General features: G+C 41.7%; 1 protein-coding gene across 1 annotated transcript in view; it reads left to right on the forward strand.

Moving 5' to 3' along the window:
• LOC115236769 (basic-leucine zipper transcription factor A-like) overlaps nt 1-21982 on the forward strand; it is a 91623-nt gene that overhangs the window by 25485 nt on the left and 44156 nt on the right. Inside the window, exon 2 of the mRNA XM_029809446.1 lies at nt 2874-2906. Coding sequence (XP_029665306.1) covers nt 2874-2906 — 33 coding nt within the window. The remainder of the gene's footprint in view (nt 1-2873; nt 2907-21982) is intronic.

The raw sequence follows: 21982 nt of genomic DNA on the forward strand, positions 1-21982 counted from the left end.
GAGGCCCCGAGTGTCGCGTTAATTACCAAGCGTTAGGCAGGCTCCTCCCTCCCGGCGTATAGATAGATGGATTACTTAACACTTGTCACGCCTCGCTAATTAACATTCAGTCATCTCCCTCTCGGAAGTGTTGCCCCTGCCCCGCCGATGACGATGACGATGACGACGCGACAGGTGGAAAGTCGTTTAATATTTATCGACCATCGCTCCCGACCCCGTTGGTATCTTCGGGGCCCGCACGCACTGGCAGGCAACCGGTCTCCGGATTGTCGCTCAATCAGAATTCATGTTGGCGCGCGATGCTTCACGGAAAATATTAGAATACGAGACGTCGCGCGGTCGCCGATTAGTGACGGATAAACGGACGGGTATTCTTCTTTTTTTTTTTTTTTTTTTTTTTTTTTTCCGCGTCTGTCAACGTCTCGCGGGATATCGGATGGGCCTCGCCGGAATTCCAGATGCAGGACGTTTCGTTCGATCGAATGTAATCTGCGCGTTCGATCGCATGAACGGGTGTCGTCGAACATATTGTCGAACGCAGGCAGGCGTTCATGTGGTAACTAATATAACTTAACACGTTTACTGCGCCGTGACATCGCTTAGCTAATTCTAACATTGACGAAGATTCCTGGAAGAGTGTCGCGAAAAATATTTACTGCTGCTTATCTGGATGAGAAACCCACCAGCTCTCGATGCAAATGAGATAAATAAAGAAATATTGTCGTATAACTGCCAAGGACGTCGATTAGAATGAAAATAATAATCGCCAGCGCTCACCTCGAAACAATCTGTCCGTTTAACCGACAAGTTCTTTTAATTATACTTTTGATACGTCATCCCACTTACAACAATAATAATAATTTTTTTTTTTTTAAATACGATTTAAAAAAATAATATTTTATATTTTTGATAATTTCTACGTTTTTGTAATATACGAAATCATGCAAAGAGACACATATGTATATATGAATGAGTCACATATATCTGTAGAATAATGATAGTGCTGTCAAAATGGTCACACATTGCTGAATTCACTGGTCGCGGAGTTGAGGAGTTAATTAACAAACTTAAGCAACATTTGATACGGTCAATGCTTGAATAGTTGACAGCCTGGGAAGACCGTGTCCCATTGGCGCTAATGCCGAGGCTAATGACTGTAGAAGTCGATGTCATAATTGAGAGAAAAAAAGATAATGCTGGTATCCTGTTTGAAGAACGCGACGTCAGAAGAAACGGTTATGACATAATTACGCAAATACGTCGTCTCATTTCACGCTTTATTCATTCAGCTTATGTTTTGCTTCGGCCTGAAAAAAGAAAAAAAAAAAAAAAAAAATGAATGATATCATAGTTTATAATTTTCTAATCAAATAAATTTAATGACGATAGAGAATCAGCTGATCCGATGTACATCGTCTACTAATAATAAAATAATAAAAAAAGAAAAAGAAATTTATATGTGACAAAACTAAAAAGGTCGAGTCGCTTGAAATGTCAGTTGACTTTACACAATAATTATGGGTTCTCGCGTCATCGATGGCCGTTCGATCGCAGTATATATATATATACGTTACTGCGCCGCGACATCTAATGAGGCTATTAACACGCTCCGCGCCGCCGAGGAAACTTGGACGGTCGAGCGTTTATGACAGCCGATGACCTACCTACCCCTACCTACCTACCCGCTTCCATTAGAGCCGCGTACGAGCGCGGTTGAGTGAGACATTTGCCGGCTCCCGCCGAGCCGATCTTTCTCTCTCTATTTCTCTCGTCTTTAGCGCAGGTGCCGTCGAAGAAGAAGGTACCATTTAAAACTTCCTCGCTTTTACGCTGTACCGCGCGCAACGACGCGTGCCTTCGGGCTCGATTCTGAGACGCGACGACGCTATTAGCCGGCTCGGCGGCATTACCGAGGATCTCCGGCGTTTACGTAAGGTTCCCCGTTGCGGGGAATCGGCCGCCGATTACAAACGACTTACTCTCTCGCGGTCGGTTAAAAATCACTTACGACGATCGGCTCCTTTATTGCGGCGCGACGGACGGCATTTGCGGTCGGATAAATTATCGCGGGAAATTTTCCCTGGACATATGCAAATTACATCAATCTGGGGTAGGAGAGGGGAGGGAAAGAAAAAGAGGCAGTACGCCGCCGATTGCGTCGTATAAGATTGCGTCGATTATATCGCGTATATTTATGTGAATCACAGTCGCGCTGTGCAATCGTCGCGGATGAACGAGCATATCGATGTGTAATGTCAACCTGTGTCATTGAGCGGATGAGAATTAAAAATCAACGGCAAAATTATCCGCCGGTGGCTTCCTCTACGCGACATGACGCGTGTAATTTAATACACATTGTTCCCTCCGATGTGAATTCACTCGTGTAACTGTCGATATGCATTCAACCTTGCCGGTTAATTCTCTCGAAATGAGATAGAGTTAGTTATTACTATCGCCGGTAATTGTTTGAAGTTATGTCGACAATTGGAAATCATAATGATGATTCCGCGTGTATCATGTCTCGTAATAGATCATCGAGTTTACGTCTATCACGCAACTGTTACTACTGTAGAATGAAACGGAAAATATTTTTTTCCATCACTTGTTGTGTAATTTAAATGTTTTATTTTGCAAAAATTCCTTTTTATAATAACTCATAAATCTTGTGTATGATATTATCATTTATCAAATTTAATTAATAATCGCGAAACGCATGCTCTCTCTCTCTCTCTCTCTTTATGAAAATACTACGCGATGCTCCATTTAAATCGCAGCGAGAGATCCAAAAGGCCAGCTCTAGTATCGCGTACGAATAATTAATCGTCCCACTTATGGTCACAGTGTTGATCGAATGCGAATGTTTTCTGTTGCAGACTCGTGCGAACCCGTTGCGGAGCGACCTTACGGTGAGTGACTCACGATCTCAATTTCCTAGATATTACGAGACCGTACTTACGCCACTATAAAAATCGTCGCGGAACCTTCTATTCAGTATCATCCGTGAAAAAAATTACCCTCTCCTATTACGCAGTCTATGTGCTTCTCGAATCGCGTTGACTCGACTCGCCGTCGACCACTCGTGCAATTCCCTTCCATTCAGGTGCCTCATTCGCCGTTGATTTCATACGGCATTGCGAAAGGCGATGTAACGCCGTTGGGTGCCCGTTTTCTTTCTCTTTTTTTTGTTTCTTTTATAGCGTCCACCGGCTCGATCGCGCGTCTATGCAAATGCGTAAATTAGATTGAATTCTCGGAACAATTACTTCAAACAGAAAGTACCCGACTGGTAGCCGACTAGTTTTATATCGCAAGTATATAGCATATTTTCAGGCAAAAAGCGGCACAAGTGTTTTTAATTGTATTAATAGGCTACGAGTCCGTATTTCTCGAATACCGGTTGATTTTCCTCTCATTTATATAACTTAATTGCGTATAGCGTATAATAAGTTTTTTTAAACATAAGAGCAACTTCTTTTTTATAACGTCATTTTTATTAGCGGATGAAAAATTTTTTTTATGTTTTTTGCAACGGTTTAATTTTTGGTTCTGTCGAAGACTCGCTTCGTTCTTTTCTCTCTCTCTTTTGGTATCTTCGTTCGTCGACACTTACTCGAGTTCAATGACGGCGAATCCGACAAGCGAATCCGAGGATGGTTGAAAAGACGTTTCGAAAAGCCGTCCATCTCTGGGCGTGATATCAAGTCAGGGAGGGGGGGGCTGTTAGAAGGACATAAAAAGTCGCGTTGCATCCGGTCGTGTCTCCTCTATGCCAGAAGTCATAAAATTCAGCGTTATGCGATTCGGGGCCTGTGTTTTGTCCCCCTTTCGAGATTATGATTATCCCAGCAGTGGCGGCAGCCACCGTGGCTAATATCACGCAATAAGCACGCCGGAGCCCAAGAAAGCAACGGTCTATCTTTCTCTCTATCTCTTTCTCTCTCTTTCTCTCTTTGCCGCTCGGTCTCTACCTTTGGCTTCGTTCGTCTTCGTCCTTCGTAACATTCTCTTCTTCTTTCCTCCTCTGGTATATAATATGTGCCACCAAACCTGATGGTGTAAACGGCCATCCAGTGGAAACACGTGGATGGTCCAGGACGGAGGAAGAGAAGGCCATCAAACGAACCGCGCAGCCCCGCGGAGGGCATTCTAACTTTCCTGAAGCGACTCCATCTTCACGGTCTATCGTACGTTTGAGAGTCGCAGTAGTCGACTAGGTGTTGCGTTGCTAATGGTACCGGCATGCCCTCACAGATCTCTTTGGTTCGTTTATATCCCAGGAGGCAGAATATTTTACGATAACTAAAAAAATTTTATTTATCTATTTTTTATAAGTATTCTTTTTTTGCAACATATTTTTTAAATAACAGGAATTTTATTCTCGTCTAAAATTAAAACTCACTCGTGTCAGTAGGGCACTCTTGTGCAAGCATGCGCTTTGAAGGACTCTCGTAGCACGCGTTTCGACGGATTGAGTCGAGGTGGTCGTGATTTTCGGGGGTTGTCGAATCAACAGGTCCCGGTTATGAGAGTGTAAAGCGTTTTGAATCTGACCCCTCGTGAGAGGGGCATGAATCCTCGGGCGCGAATCTCGATGTATGTAGGAGGAGAAAAAAAAAAGGGCGAATCTCGTCCGTGGGGGGTCGTGTCAGGCAGCTCCTCTCCTGATCGGTGAAATCGCGCGCGTGTGCTTCGCGCGCGTGTGCTACGCGCGCAAGTATGTATTAAACGTTGCGGGGGTGGTCCGGCTACCCCAGGCTACGGGGATGGCTGACAGCCGATTAGGGCAAGGCGGGAGGGAGGCCCCCACGGAAAACTTAAAATAACATCGCTCGATCATCCGGGTGTCTTCACAGACAGCCGACGACGCCGTGCTCCGTCATTCAAACGCTTACCATCCCATCACCTTGTTGCTATTCTACCCTAGTCCTGGTTGATTGTCAGCGAGTATTTTATGTCGCGAATACTGCCCTCAAAAACATGTTGAATTAGTTGATTAATCCGTACGCTTATATATAACGCATATATTATACATTAATTGTTATATTGAAATTTATTGTTTTTTATTAAAAAAGATTATATATATATAAGGAAATTAAGTCATATCTGCGATCATTTTAAGACGGATGTAAAACATTATTCATAAATCTTGTAATAAATTATATCATTTGTTTCGCGCGACTTTTGTTAACAAAATTAAACCAACATATATTTGGAATACTTTATAAAAAAATAATCTTATATATTCTTTCTTTTTGCATTAAAAAAAAGATGTATATAGTTACCATAAGTTACTTTTTTTAAAATTATTCGTGGGTGATAGATTTCAACGTTATTTAAAAACTTAGATGGCGAGAAAAAGAGATATCGTTAAAATCGCGCGCGTGTGCTACGCGCGCAAGTATGTATTAAACGTTGCGGGGGTGGTCCGGCTACCCCAGGCTACGGGGATGGCTGACAGCCGATTAGGGCAAGGCGGGAGGGAGGCCCCCACGGAAAACTTAAAATAACATCGCTCGATCATCCGGGTGTCTTCACAGACAGCCGACGACGCCGTGCTCCGTCATTCAAACGCTTACCATCCCATCACCTTGTTGCTATTCTACCCTAGTCCTGGTTGATTGTCAGCGAGTATTTTATGTCGCGAATACTGCCCTCAAAAACATGTTGAATTAGTTGATTAATCCGTACGCTTATATATAACGCATATATTATACATTAATTGTTATATTGAAATTTATTGTTTTTTATTAAAAAAGATTATATATATATAAGGAAATTAAGTCATATCTGCGATCATTTTAAGACGGATGTAAAACATTATTCATAAATCTTGTAATAAATTATATCATTTGTTTCGCGCGACTTTTGTTAACAAAATTAAACCAACATATATTTGGAATACTTTATAAAAAAATAATCTTATATATTCTTTCTTTTTGCATTAAAAAAAAGATGTATATAGTTACCATAAGTTACTTTTTTTAAAATTATTCGTGGGTGATAGATTTCAACGTTATTTAAAAACTTAGATGGCGAGAAAAAGAGATATCGTTAAAAGATTCTAGAATTGTTTTTGATATCGGGCAGGAAAATTTATCAACCAGTCAGAGGTTGAGCACCTCTTCGATGCTCATTACAGAGCGTCCCGCCCCCGGCGGCGGATAATCAGGGTGTGCGGGGGAGTGAGGGGGGCGGGGGCGGTGGGTGACCTCGCCCGGGGCCTTTACTCTCCTCTTCTTCGCCCTGCCACTTCCATGTCTCTTTACTCTTTTCCTCCTATCTCTGACGAAGTATGCCCTTCTCGTTTCTCTCGCCTCTCTATATACTCTCGTCTCCCTTTCTCCTCTTGGTATCCGCGAGTCTTTTTCTCTCGACGCTTTCGTCTACCAACTACCTGCGAAGGTGACGGAGCAGCAGCTTCGAGTTCGCTTTACGAATCGCGACCTCGCCGGTATTTTGCATTCGGTGTGCATTGCTATCATCTATCCTTCGTTGTTTCTCTTTGAAATTAGAAGAAGTTCTATCTATATATACAGCAGTGTCATTTTATGTAATGTCTTGCATCAGTATTTTTCTAGTATCTAGAGTAAAGTAATGGAAATATTTATATAAGTTTTATATTTAATATCAACATACATATATACATTATTTTTTAGGAAAACTATCAAAAAATATTATATTAAAAATATTACTCTTATTTTATATTATACGTTTATATTTTTATATCATGAATATCGAGATTCGTTATTAGAGGGAATAATTTTTTAAATATTATATCTTTATCGCGCGTCAGAACAGCCGCTTGAGTGCCTCAATATTTTTGAGATGGGAAGATTAATCTATAACGTGAGAAAAAGAAAGAGGGAGAGCCATCGGCTATTTGGCTGCGAATAATAATGATTATGGACAGATTATGGATCTTGAGCAGAAAATGGCGTTGTTGAATATTGGCGAGGGTGGAAAGTGAAGTTTTTTTATTCGCGGTACGACAGCGAACCGTGCAGTTGCCCCGCTTCCTTTTTCATGGTTCATTATCTATGCAGAATTTGGTAAGGAGAATGCGGAGCAGATGTGGGGTAAAAAGAGGGAGGAAAGGTCCGGGGTCAGGATTCACGAAGAATTGAGAGAGTTTCAGGACACGCCGCTGAATAATTGGAATACAAACAGGGGAATCGGCCCGTGGATTCTCAACCTGTGGATCCACAGTGGATCCTCGGAGAGAGAATTTAGAGATCAAGAGGCCGGATAATTCGACGCTTGTAAAAACTAGCATCGAACGGAAGTCTTTCGAGCCCGATCTAATTTGCAAAGAGCGCGCGGATCCTTTACGCGGAGAATCCGTTACGGTTCTCGTATATAAGATTCAAAGAAATCTCTTCCGCGAACAGTAATTCCACGCATGGAGCACCGGTAGAGCCACTCGCCTTTCTCAAAAACTATATGCACGTTTCACGAGAGCGTTTCCGAGAAATTTTACATAACCGCCTGTCGTTGCCTATTCACGTCGTCGTTCAGGACGAGAAATATACACTCTTTTCGCCGTTACGTATCGGAATGCGACTGTACTAGGATGATGCTCGATCGCCCGTTTATCCCGTTACGATTCTTTCTTTCCTCCGCGAACGCATATCGCGGTCTATCGTTCGATGGGCAAGAAAACATTGATGTCACTCTAGATAGTCTTAGAGACCCTCTGCGCGTCCTTTTTCCCTCTCTAAGATGGTCAAGAAAGTTCAACGAGTCGGAGAGCTAACGTGTGTAATTGAATCCCGTTTCAAGATTGACGAGATTCATCGCGAGTGTAGATTTTATCGATTTTAATGTTCGAAACTACGATATGACTTTAAGTATTAATTAATGTCATATTTTATTCGGAAAGCATGGCCCAAAAAATAAAATTCAGTCGATTTTATTACGTTTTATGTTCTCGCACAGATACGTAAAGTTGAAAACTATGCAGTAAAACATACTTTAAAATGAGAGCTCGTTGGTAATTTCCGTAATTATCCCCTCTCTTATTCGTGCGAATTTGCATACGTGACCGCAGCCAGACACGCGACTCATCGCGTTATTCAATCTCGGCGGAGGAATGTGAGAGTTTCCGGAATCTGTTAACGAGCGAATATGAGAAACGGCATCGCCGTTCGTTTTATCCGGCCCATCTCTTCCATGGTCGATGTCCATTCACCTTCGTCACCTCATGTCAGGAAACGCATCGTGACGTAGTACGGGGGCTGCACCCGGCACCTGCGGACGATGTTGGGTCCGTCGTCACTTTGCCGCGAAAACGGTGGCGCCATTCAGGCACTCTCCGGACCCCCATTAAAGAGTCCAGACGGTACCCGTGTCCCTTCTGAAAAAAAGACAGAAGGGACACGAGAAGAGGATGATTCGACAGCCGCGGTAGTTCCCGCCACAATAATTTTCTATGTTCTACGCAAATTCGTAGATTGCCATACCTTTTGGAAACAGACCTGAGAACACAGGTAAAAGCACATTTGCGTCGGTTATTTTCCCGTTGAGAGACAGAGAAAGAGAGAGATGATAGGAAAGACGATTTACTTCCTTTGAGTATTACCAATGAAATGGCACCTCGTTTCATCCGAACGATTCATGAACAAGCATGCCATTCGATAAGCGAATCTTTATCGCGCAAAATTGAGAGTGACGATAAAATTTCAGCTCGTGCAATCGTAAATTGATCACATACATATTATACACACACACACACACACACATCTTTTCTGAGTGTGCGAAGATCTTTGATTAAAACCTTGCAAAAAATATATTTTTCCCTCTTTCTATTTAAATCGCTAATACTTGATTTAAATAATAGCTACATCTCTCTTTAATACTAAATAATTTAAACAGAGCATTTTTACTGTTATCTTTTCCGGTTATTATCAGCCATCTCTCTCGTTCATCAACGAGATTGTGCTGCGTTGGAAAGAAGGTGATTAACCAGTGAATTTAATTCGGTTCCGCGTGAGATCGATCTAGCCCGTGACTTATATCGAGGAATTCTCGATCCATTATTCTCCTTGTTCGATTCTCGATTGCGTCCGTCCGTGGTTGCATCCCGTCGCTCCGAAGGCATACCGAATCCGGGGATTCATGAATGAACTATGCGAACGATGGTCCGACGGAAGCACTATTATTTAGCATAGCCACTTTTTCTCGGGTCGTCGTTCCTTCCCCTCGCGGCGGCGGCGGCGTTGTATCTCTTTGTATCGAGGCGAGCGATGACGCTGCAAAGAGCAAGCCGCGTTCCGACTCCCAGTGGATCTGGAGCAGGTTCGTTTCTTCTCTCCAAGAACCCTCGAACGTAACTAATGGACGCCACTTTCGCCTCGCTAGGACACTTTATTACCGTAATTCGACTTCTATTAGCGCGCCGACTGAAATCGTTCGACGTTCGTGTCGATGGGACTTTGCTCGAGTATATACATCTATTTTGAAATGTGCTCGGCACTGCATTAAATTCGTGCTTCGATTTATGCATTATGTTATTTGCGTAGTCATAATCAGCGATGTCGCATGTGTAGAAATTTCTCTCGCGCAGAAATATTTAAATCATATATATATATATATATATATATATATATATATATATATATATATATATATATATATATATATATATATATATATATATATATATATATATATATATATATATATATATATATATATATATATATATATATATATATATATATATATATATATATATATATGATTTAAATATTTCTGCGCGAGAGAAATTTCTACACATGCGACATCGCTGATTATGACTACGCAAATAACATAATGCATAAATCGAAGCACGAATTTAATGCAGTGCCGAGCACATTTCAAAATAGATGTATATACTCGAGCAAAGTCCCATCGACACGAACGTCGAACGATTTCAGTCGGCGCGCTAATAGAAGTCGAATTATATATATATATATATCGCATTTTTTCTAAAAAGAATTTAGGCTTTTAAAATAAAATAATTAAATTCACAAAAAGCCCGCAATACATAACGTATATTTCTTCTCAATAATCTTATATTTCGTATTGAAAATATTTTAGGGGAATCTCGAGTTCTTTTTTTTTTTGTTTTTTGTATTCGAAGTACATTTTCACGGTACAGGTGCCTCGAAAGCGAGCCACAAGAGAATCACTCTCGCTCGTAGCTCTTGTGCACGGCGAGTCTAATCGCGGCCCGATAAAAGGCTAAGTCGCATAAACGAGCGTCGTAGAGCTGCCCAGAAGCAATCAAGCGAACAATGACACCGACACTGGAGGTAACTTCACGCGTCGCGTCGACTCGCAACGCGATGGACATTGTGCGTAGGATTAGCTTCCGGCCCGCGCTCCGTAGCCTCTCTCTTTCTCTCTCTCCGTTTCTCTCTTCTCTCTTTGTGGGACCAGGTGGGCCCGGTCGAGAGCCGCGAAAGATGGGGAAATCGACAAGGGATCCCGCGCGAACGCGAGAGTCGTTACGAACCCCTTCAATGCACACGGCGGCGGACCCGTTGCATCGGAAAGTCTCGCGACGCAAGGCTGTGTTTCGTCGCGTTACCGCGTCGGATGACCGTATTTACGACTTGCTGGAAACGCCGTAAAAAAAGCGCGGCTTAGCGGCGACGAGCCCTTCTCTCACGTGAGAACACTCGTAAGGGCCCCTCCTCCCTTCTCCCCGTTCTTATCCGCACCCTCTCTCCGCCCGATCCTTTCTCTTTTTGCGCGCTCGTCACACCCGACGCCTTATTAAATCCGCGACAAAAAGCTCGACGCACCACCACAGAGTCGAGAATGGGCCCTTAACTGATTCTCTCGTCGAGCTCCTCCGCGCGATCTCCTTCCTCGCCGCTTCTCAACCTCCTCCATCCCTCTCGCACGTTTCTTTTGCCCGATGTCTTCGCTCGTTCTCCCCTCGACTACGGCGGTTTTTTGCCACAATCGTACGACGCGGCGAAAACGATGCGTCTTCCTGTGGTCAAGCACGAACGGCTAAGCTCGCTCGCAAATTTTCGTTAATCGACTTCTTTCATGACTTAGGAACGCAAAGTAATATATCTAGATGTATTTCGTATACATATTTCATTCTCGGCAAATATAAAAAGAATAAGTCATTTCGCGATACTCGCGATACATTGAACGGGGATATCCTCATCGAGCTATATTATTCGCAGTTAGCGCAAGGTGGAGTTCATGAACATAAATTACGACGCGAACGGGGCTTTTAAAGCGGTCGATCGGCGCCGCCGCGCTGTCGCGGCATCGCCGACGTGTTGCGGTTTTCGGGCGATCCGTTCCCGAACCGCAGAACGGCCGATTACCGGGCTCGGTCATCCGGCAAACGACTATTAATGATATTTCGTGTCGGATCTGCATGCTCCGACCTCGGCAAAGGGAGCCGACCGTGCCCGAACTTTCCGTGTGCATTACCGGTGAGATTTTTACGCGTGTTCCGCGTGTCCGAGCGGCAATGGCGGGATCGTATGTTGGGATAGGGGGAGGAAGGAGAACGAAAGGGGGCTCCGGCAGTTCGCGAGGGATCCACGTTTCAATATAATGCGATAATAACGCAATAGAGAGAGAGGATCGAATCGAGATACCGCGCGCGCGGGACCTCCTCGTTTTCCTCCTCCCGCGGTGCGCGTATTCTCTCCTTCCGCAGAAGGTATATCGGCTCCACCTCCGCGCGGAGATGCAGAACATCCATCGATCTGCCCGCTATTTTGTCGAGGCAGAGATTCTCAATGTTACTCGAGGCAACGTTTCTCCTTGTCCCAATGCATTTATATATGTTGGCCGTACATTTACGGACTAATTATATTTATAGTATTAATTTTTTTAAGCTGAAAAACAAAAAAGGAAACAAATCTACGATATCTTTGATATATTTTTAAGAAATTATTTTTGTATACAAGAAACAAAAATTACACGAACTGCGTTTTTATATCATTGATTAGAAGAGAATTATTATTAAATTATTAAATCATAATTAAAATCAACTTTATAATAATGTGTTGCGACTTTGCGTTATCGATTAGAGGAGTCATTTGATTCGCGATGCGAGATGTTATGTAGAACAAATTTTACCGCACATTCGCACATTGAAGTGTTTTTTTTTTTTTCTCGTAGCTTTCCCCTTGATGATTCCTTTTACTTGCTTGCCGATTAATTCGAATACTCGGGACACGCGCAATAAAGCTACGCGGCAACGAGGTGGGTGGATTGCGTAATGCAGTTTTAAATAATGATCGGACGCGATTCTCTTCGGCAGGCATGTTTGCGCGAGCGCAGGACCAGGAGACCCGGCACAGGATTAAGAATCCTCGGCTTTAACGGTGGATCGCACGAAGGCAGATACACAAATCAGGCCGTAAAGCCGATCAATTAAACGGCAGGCCGCCGATCTGCCGCGCATTATAACCAGTAATTATCCGTAATTAAATATTGGCCGCGGCCGCCCGGCCCGGTCCGACCGAGCGTTTTAAGGGGTGTGTTCGTTGGACCCTTTGCTCGTATTCGCCTTCCTCGTCCCGTTGTTCCTACTTTGTCTCTCTGCCCGATTGCCGTTTCTTTCTTCTCTTCCCTCGTCCCTTGTTTCTTCTCCGCGAAGGAGCACCTTGCGTCGCGACGCGAGTCTGTTCCGGGTGAGAAAGATCACGACGCCTTCCCCTTTATGATTAAAGTAAGTTATATATATTTTTTTTGCAACCCAAATTAACATACTTTCTCTTCACGTAAGAAATGAAAGTTACATTTTAATTAATATATTTATTTGTATTAATGAATATGAAACATTCGATGAGAGAAAATATTATCGAGTTGGCACAGAAAGCTAATTTTCAAACGATGCTCCTTTCCCGAGATAATTTTAATAATTATTCTTGTAGGAAATAAGTATTTTTAATCGCGCATATCTCTCTCTGATGGTAACAAACCGTATTGAAAGACAGTGCATTAAATCCTGAGAATCGTATATTGTTACGACGTATCTATGTCAATTATATTTGATCATACGCTCGTCTCTTCTCTCTTATGAGAATAATTTGTGGTTTCTGTTTCGTGCGGGGCTAGTCAGAGAGATGTATAAATAAAAGATGGCCTTCACAAGGAAACACCGCGTGCACTAGCGCCGGAAAGCAAGTGATGCTCGCGTTTCCTTAATTGCGAGACTTCTACGAACTTGTTAAAATTACGGCGACGCTTCTCGTCAGCGGAGGAAACATAATGATAGTGCCGAATGGCGTGTCTGAAATTTATGTGGATGCAAGAAGGTGGGTGGTTGCAGCCACCGGTAGGTAGATGGGTAGGTAGGTAGGTAGGTAGGTAGGCAGACCAGCATTTCGTTCGTTCTTCTCGAGGGGACTTCTGCGCCCGGGCACGAAACTACGTTCATTGATTTATTTCCCGAAGCTCTGCCGAATAGGAAATGGTTTGGAGGAAACAGTACCGAATGGCGTGTCTGAAATTTATGTGGATGCAAGAAGGTGGGTGGTTGCAGCCACCGGTAGGTAGATGGGTAGGTAGGTAGGTAGGTAGGCAGACCAGTATTTCGTTCGTTCTTCTCGAGGGGACTTCTGCGCCCGGGCACGAAACTACGTTCATTGATTTATTTCCCGAAGCTCTGCCGAATAGGAAATGGTTTAGCCTCTAATTAAAGGAGCGCGGGAAAAGCGCTCACACAAATGATGTACGGCACAGGTCTCTCCTTCCTTTGCAAAATGATCGTTCCCTTAATTAATTAGATATATCGGAAAAATATACGCTAAATTACAAGGATGCGCGTGCATCTTCGATGTTAATAATGTTAATTACGGTCGCTTTTTCGCGTTGGTAGGAAAAATATTCTCTCGCAGAGGTAGAGAGATATAGCCAGCGCATCCCGTCGGCGTCGGGACGTTCGTCTATTTATCAAGCAGTATCATCATTCGCCTTTCCTCTACCGCGATGCCGCCCCCTACGGCGATTTAATCTAATTTGTATCGCCCTTTGTTAATCGCGGCCGCGCCGTTAATTCGTTCGGGCTCGCAAACCGGGGCCCCATCTCGCTCACCGCCCAAATAAACTACCGTACGTCCACGCTCCGTCCGGAGTCGTCATAATAAACGTAAAGGGGACAAAGGGGACACGCATCGTTCTTTTCTTTTTCCTCTCTTTCCGAAGAAGCCCGGAACGCGCGCGGCGTGATCCGAAAGGATAATGCACCGGATACCGGAGCAAGGATACCTTAACATCGAGCAAGGATCGAGACAGGAGAGAATCGTCAGACGGACGTATCATTAAGCTGTCGCGATCGTTTCAAATGTTGAAGCATTGCATAAATATGATATTTTTATAGACCTTTTTTATACACGCATTTGATTAAAGAGGTAGGAAAAAATCTTTTGAAAACATTTATAGTTTTTAATCTATTTTATTTATTACTATACGATCTGAATACACCTGTGCTGAAAACTAACGCGTTACAAGAAATGTACATACAATTCGAGGCACATACTAAGTAAGATTATTTATTGGCTCGGCGTACGAGCCCTTGATTTGATTTAACAAACAGCGTTCGGTAACAAATTGATAAGCAGTTGCGGTCGGCGAAGATCAGAGGCCCGGTGCTAGTGAGAGAAAGGGGCCGAGGGGGGGTTGTATTTCATGAAGGTTCGGGTCAGGGCCGAACGAACGTACCGCGCGGATACAGATAGTGTGTATCTTTATACCTCTCTCTTTCTCTCTCTTTTTCTCTCTTTTTCTCTCTTTTTCTCTCTCGCTTTCCTTCTTTCCCTCCCTCTAGTCTTCGTGAGAGGGCACCATTAGCATAGGGGGACCCCCCACGGCGAGTTCAGAGCCCGCTGGGCCCTTCTTACCAATACACATTACATAGGGAAGGAAAGGGGAGGGAGGCCTGATATATAAACCGACTTCATTGATTTATGGATCAAACGATTCTTTTAATTATAATACGATATTTATTCAGATGAAGAGCCGCGCAGCCGCTTTCGGAGTCACGCTGCTATGATAATACGCGCTCTGCTGTATTTGCCGAGTTCTTACCTCCCACCCCCATTCATTCATTTTTTCTGATCCGCTCATCCCGATCTTCCCTCTTGTGAGTCGTCCCCGCCTGTCCTTTGCTCTGTATTGCTGATAATGCGATAACTCTATAGAATAGCTATACTAGCTGAAGATATGTAAAAGCGCGGTTAGATCTGCGACATAATGCTTGCTATTAAAAGCAGCTTAAATATAAGATAAATTTATCTTTTAATATTAGAAGTATTAATGTCAACACTTTTTGATATTAAGCGCGCAAAAACTTTATTACTGTTGAAATATCGATAAAGAAATATGACGGCATTTTACGAAGTCTTAACAAAGATCGAAGATTCTGCTTTGCAATTCTGAATAAGGTATATACATACATTGGGTGTCGTGTGAGTGTGTGAGTGTGTGTGTGCGCGCATGCAGATTTGCGATTACAATGGGTTTGTCCCTATTGTATCGGGTCACGATTAAGCCCCCTGCTGTTTTTTAGCGCCTACGTAACACTCGGAAGAAATCTTTTTTTTTGTACCAAATGCATAAGAATTAAAAAGCGTCTCTCTCTCTATCTCTCTCTCTCTCTTACACTATAAATGTATGTAGATTGGTGGAATATATCGGGAAACAAAAAGGAAAACTCAAAGCGGATGAAGCAAACGACGATATAGAGCAAAAGTTGTAGAGGCGTAAGAAATGTAGAGGCGAGGATGAATCCCAATCGTGTTCCCACACGTGGAAGCCGGGCATACGATCGGTTCGCCTCGGTAAAACACGTGTAGATAATTACTGGCATGCGATATGAGCTCGCGATATTAATCACGATTAAGTTGATTCCGAGGCGTTTGGTACACGCTACACTGGATTCACTTTTGCGAAGTTTCATCCTTTTTGCCTCGCGGTTTCTTCTTCTCCACTCACGCAGTGCCGATCGTTATCTTTTTCCCCGTGCATATCGTCATTACATTTAGGACATGAAAATTTGCATATCGCTATATAAGTAATAATTCACATTAAAATATAGTAAAATACTCGATATTAATACTTATTACTTACGGTCATTACTTTTAGATTTGTGACAGTATTAATAAATAAAAATTTAATCAAATGGCATCAAAGTTTTATCTCTCATAATTTTTATTTTATAATATTGCTTAAAGAATTATAAATTGCTTGTTATTATTAGTTTTATATTGGTATTTTGTTATTAACATATTGTCTCAGCTATACATATATCATACAGAGATCGTGAAAACTCGCGATGCTTTAGAAACCATCTCCTTGCCTTTTTATCACATTTCTTACTACGACTCGTCCGGATCCCTCGCATTCTACCTTGACATATTTAAGATTTGCGCTGCCATACTTCTGTTCTCTCATATCTCGTTCTCTGCCGGGTTTTTTTCTTCCGCATCTCTCCGCGCGTACACGCACGCGCGTGCATACGGAGACTTCGCGCTCGGTATAAATCAAACGCAGTCCCGTGCATTCCCGCCGCAACTGAGGATCGATAGGCATCCCGGGGTCGCGATACGAGGATCACAATGGCAGACATTTTAATCGAACCTCTCAGGAAATATATCCCGACTTATACTTTTCCATTTCGCAATTTTGATTTCGACAATATTCGACGAGGAATTATTTATTCAATTATTATATAAAAATTCAGAGTTATATATAATAATTTTATTATAAAAGAGAAGATCTTTCTCGACAATTGTTGAATTCTAATTCAGTCGCGCTAAACGCATGTCCCGACGATGAGTAGACGAAGGAACGAGGGATGGCCAGATACTTATTACGTGTACAGTCACGTGTGCATAATTAGAGGCAAACCGATAACGGCTCGCAACGCTTGTCAAGCAGTTAAGTGTTACCCGAGGCCGCGCAGCCAGGTGGACTAATGATCTCCTGGGGCATCCTCGGCGCATCTTTATCTCCCCCTCCTCCCTCTCTCTTTCTCTCTCTCTCTTTCATCCTTCCCTTCCTCCCTCTTCTCTATCTCGTCCTCTCTCCATCTCGCCTTCTTCGTTCATTCACGAAGGCGCGGGACGCATTATCATTGCGCTCATTGTTACCACTACCCGCGATACGACTTCATCTCCCTGCCATGCGGCCAACGCTGCTACCACTCAAGCGCCTGTCAGTACCGCCTGATTACCGTGATAATCTGCAGGAACGGCAACGGCTTTCGGCCGCGGATATGAAATCATTACTGCACCGTGCAGCGCGAGATACACGCACGGCTCTCGCTGGCAATCTCGATTTCGTTGGTAATTGAACCGTGGAAATTATCCAGGAGCGCTCTATACAAATGATTGTGCATTTCCATGCATCTCTTTGGGGAGGGAAAGGGGGAGGGAAGGGAGAGGCAACTGCTTGTACACCGCGTCCGACTTTGTAAATTAGATTGCCATCAACTGTTAACTGTCTACCGGTGTTATTTACGATCATTGGAGAGCAAGAGAAATGCTCGAAAATATACATCAACGGATTACTGCAAATTATCCTTAATTCGCGTAGCTACGGATTTTTGCAAAGGAAGTCGTCCGACATGTCGAAGCCGGTTTACATTTCCTTGCGCATGAAACGAGCAGAATTAGAAAACATCGCGAACGATCTTTTCTGTTTCATTCTTAATATTCCTCAGTTGTTTATTAATGTTTCTTGATGTGCATGCCTTTTTCTTTGAGTGTCATGTTACAATTAAACAACAAGCAGCTTATGCTCTATCTTTTTCATCATTATGTGCCTAAGCAAATATTTTTTACTTAATCGTATTCAAAATTTATATATTTCTTTATCTTTTTTCTTAGCATTTGGAAAATTTTATATCAACGTTCTAAAAGTTAATTAAAATTTATACGTGTAAAACACTACATTTTATTTTTCGTGCTGGTGCAAATATTTTATTTCGTTTTGTCTTCTCATATTTGTTCTTCTTGTTTTTTTAAATTGTCGCCTTATTTTTTATGTGTGTCTATAATTTTTAATTAATTATTTATTTTATTTATGTTATTATTATTTTTAACAGTATACATTATATATTTTTTATCATTATTTCTGTCATATTTTTCTATATATAATAATATTGTTAAATTTATAAAGAATAGACTTAAAAATGCGACATTTGTTGATTAATCTGCTGTTTTCTGTTAATATTTCTAGTTTCTATATACACGTCACATGATTATTATTTTTACGTCCTTCGGGGAATTAACCGGACGCACGCGATACCGGTGTAGTGTGCCGCGGTATCATAATCCGCGTTTTGCAGTGCGTTGCAGAATCGCCGACGTAGCGTTGCGTGCGTCTCGCTTCGTTCGCCGGCTAATTTTTTTCTTCTTCGTCGCTCGCTCGCGAACCGCGTCGTGCACTTTTCGCCACTAACGCGAATGCTCTAACAAGGATTCGAGACGGAGATACATCAGATAGCTTCTTCGTCAAATGAAATGTCTTTTGACTTTGGCGTCTCTTAGGAATCGATCGCTGTGTCAATCGTCCGTTTAATTTCTTTCTTTTCATTTTTCGTTTACCTTTGTCGTCCCGAATTGCTATCACGTAGTGTATTGACGAGTGTATTGTGAAGGGAAAAAGTGAATACTCTCTAAAAGGTATCCATTGAATATACTCGTTTTTGTATTATTTATTACTCTAATAAGGATATTAATTAAGCGCGAAAACTTTGCAATTATAATTTTTATATATGTATAAATAAAAGATATTGTATTAACGAGGATGGTTGCGGGATTCTTTGGGAACGCATATAACTCGCTGATTGATATGTTTGCGGGGCGGTTACCACGCGGTGGTTAGACGGTGAAGCCACCACGCATCCACTCTTGCCTGATGATTTAAGGGCCATATATTACGGGCTCTTGGCACCACTTGGAGTACTATTCGCGCTTCGGTACCTGTATTATTGAGACGTCCTCGTGCGTAGGGGAAGAGACAGAAGGGAAGAAACAAGGATAGTTTAATCTCTCTCGCGATCAAACATTTCAGCAAGTCATTTCGAACATCGGTACATTTTTGCTATGCTTTGTAGTATTCTTGCCGAATAATGCCGTTTTAAAAATATTTAAATTCGCAAAATTATAACAATCTATGCAAAATAAGCTTATGGAAGATTTTTACCTCGAAAATGATGATCACAGCTTTCATACTCTTAAGAGATTTTTTTTGCAAAATCATGAAAATGTATGCAAGCTCATGGAATATCAGAAATCACTAAACTCACTAAATTGCACGCGCATATTTCAGATTATATAAAATCACCATTTTTATTTACATACGGAATAAAAATAATTATTATCTTTATCTATAATTATTCATCAAAAGAAAATTGCAATATTAGTGAGAAATAAAGTTATCTATAGTAATTTATACTATATAATATAAATATAGTACAAAAATTTTATTTGCGTATTAAAATTATTAAAAATTATTATAAACATTGCTGTGTGTGTGTGAGAGCGAGTGAAATATAAAGATTAATGATTGCAAAATTCTTCACGAGGAAACAGATCTAAGGCAGCCGTGACTTTTACGATGCCGAAAGGGAGAGAGAGAGAGAGAGAGAGCGGATGCGGCGCTTTGCAATGGTGCGTGCAACATAAACGTAAAGCACTACGTAAAGGCCTCGTATTTCCTGTCGGGGTAGCGATTTAAGTGCATTGTTAAAAAGCGGGAGCGATTTATTTGACGAAAATGAGGTCGCGTGACCGGCATTCGAAGACATTATCGCGACCATCACGTAGTCCAATTAAGAAGGTGCTGACTCGTTTCGCGGAAACGAATAAACAGGTAATAAAGCAGCATCATCAAATTACCTTGGCAAATAAACACGGCTCGCGAGTACGCGAGCCGGCATGCAAAGTCCGGAGAGTCGTCGAACTCCGCTCTTTATCGCGGAACACCGGAAAACAATAAAACTTAGGCACCTTGCATATTACATGCAACAGCTATACTATCGGCATCTTGTAATTATCAGCCTTACGTATAATTATTTGATTCATCGAAGCCTTAAAATGTAACTAACAGCAGTCAGATTCATACAGGCGGAAATCATATTAAAATATTATTGGAACTTTCACATTTTATATTGCAGTTCGAGTTGTTCTTAAACAAGTTTTGTTTGTTATCGAACATATATTAGAAGTAATTTACGTAAATATACGCACAGAATTATATAAAGAATATTAAGTGTAAAAATTTTTTTTTTTCTTAGAACTTAAAATTAAAAATCTAGACGGTTTAAAAACAAAATCCCCCTCTTTAATACTCTTCCCCATTAAATTTTATTAGTCAATTATAACAAAAAAAAAAAAAAAGATTATATTGGTCAAATTAAATTTACTAATTAAACAGAAAACGATCTCTTTTGACATCTTTGCAGAGATTGATAAAAAAGACTGCTTGAATGGAGTTAATTCCCTTTACTTACACTGCAATCGCTGATCTGGAAAATAAATTAGAAAGGAAAAAGGATCACTCTCCAAACGCGTCACGAAGCGGACAAGGATAATAATCCAAGTAGCCATACAATTCCGGAGGTGGTAACGACCTCGAGATCAAATCGTATTCCCGACAAATCATGAGATACATCGGCAGGGAATCGATGAAGTGAGCCGCCGACGCCGTGAGGCTATTTCGAGCACAGGTACCCCTGCGGAGGCATCGACGTAAGGTCGTGACGCTCGCGAAGGTTATGACACTCGTAGGAGGACAGACGAGGTCGGGAACGTAGGCTGCTCGCTCCCGGAGGTTGATGGATGATCTCGGACGTCGGAGATATGAGGCGGCGATTGGCCGACCGTAAAGCAGAACGCGGGAAAAGCATCCGTACGGACCCGCGATCGCATAATTCCGTCCACCTTCGCGAAACTCCCTCGATCAGCCTTTATCGTTCGTCCCTCCTTCGAATACGAGTCGATCTTCCGGCAGTCGGCGATTTTGTTGCGTGCGATTCGATTGTAAAAAAAAAAGATCTTGCGCGCAGTCATGTGTGATACACGATATTACTATCATTTATGGGCGTTTACGATCTATTTTACTTAAACTTTTATCAAGCTTATTAGTAGGATTTTACTTTGAAACGGACACGCAAAGTCATTGGTATTCACGAGGTTTACCTGGCTTGACGTACGCTAATTAATTAATTGTCGGCCTTTGTATTGACTTTGATGTATTCGCGATCTGGATGCACGATTACGCGCGGTTTGCGAATCATATAGTTATCTTCGCTTTCGAGGAGATGCGGCCCTGTGCTCTTGTAATTACGATGGATTGATGCAAAGCGCAAGTAAATTCGATCATCTTGTTAACTTGTTATCGTATTATCTTTCTCATATTCGCGTAATTATGCGGGTTCGAGGATTTTGCTTTTATGGGTTCGGATAAATAATTGTTACATGGGTGGTCAAAATCATTCCTGTGCAATCATCGATAATTTTACAATAAATTTGATCGAGGAATCGATCATATATGTTTTTCTTTGTTTACCGGTACATTGCGTTAGTACGATTTCGAACGGTAAATATCATTTTTGAAACAATGAAAGTAAAGTGCCAATTAGATGTGACTCATCGTCTTTTAATGATATATATATATATAATGCTATTAAAATATATATATCATTAAATTAATTATACAGTCTGATGGTAATTTTTATTTAAGCTTTCCTTTTTTTACGACGTTTAATTACGAAACTAATTTGAGCGATATGTAACAAGCGAATTAAGAAATTAGTATAATAATTATATAATCCGTATTTTTTTGATAAGACACTGCAGGATTTACTATTAATTGTGTGTAATGTAATTAAAATACGGTATTACGTACAAAACGTAATTACGACAGAATGTAAAGCTATAATAACGCAATTTCTAGGAATAACTTCTGTTATTCTTACACAATATTTTGATGTTCATTATTCAGCGTCGTG

Source organism: Formica exsecta, unplaced genomic scaffold (genome assembly GCF_003651465.1).
Source record: "Formica exsecta isolate Colony F162 unplaced genomic scaffold, ASM365146v1 scaffold1116, whole genome shotgun sequence".
Taxonomy (NCBI): Eukaryota; Metazoa; Arthropoda; class Insecta; order Hymenoptera; family Formicidae; genus Formica; species Formica exsecta.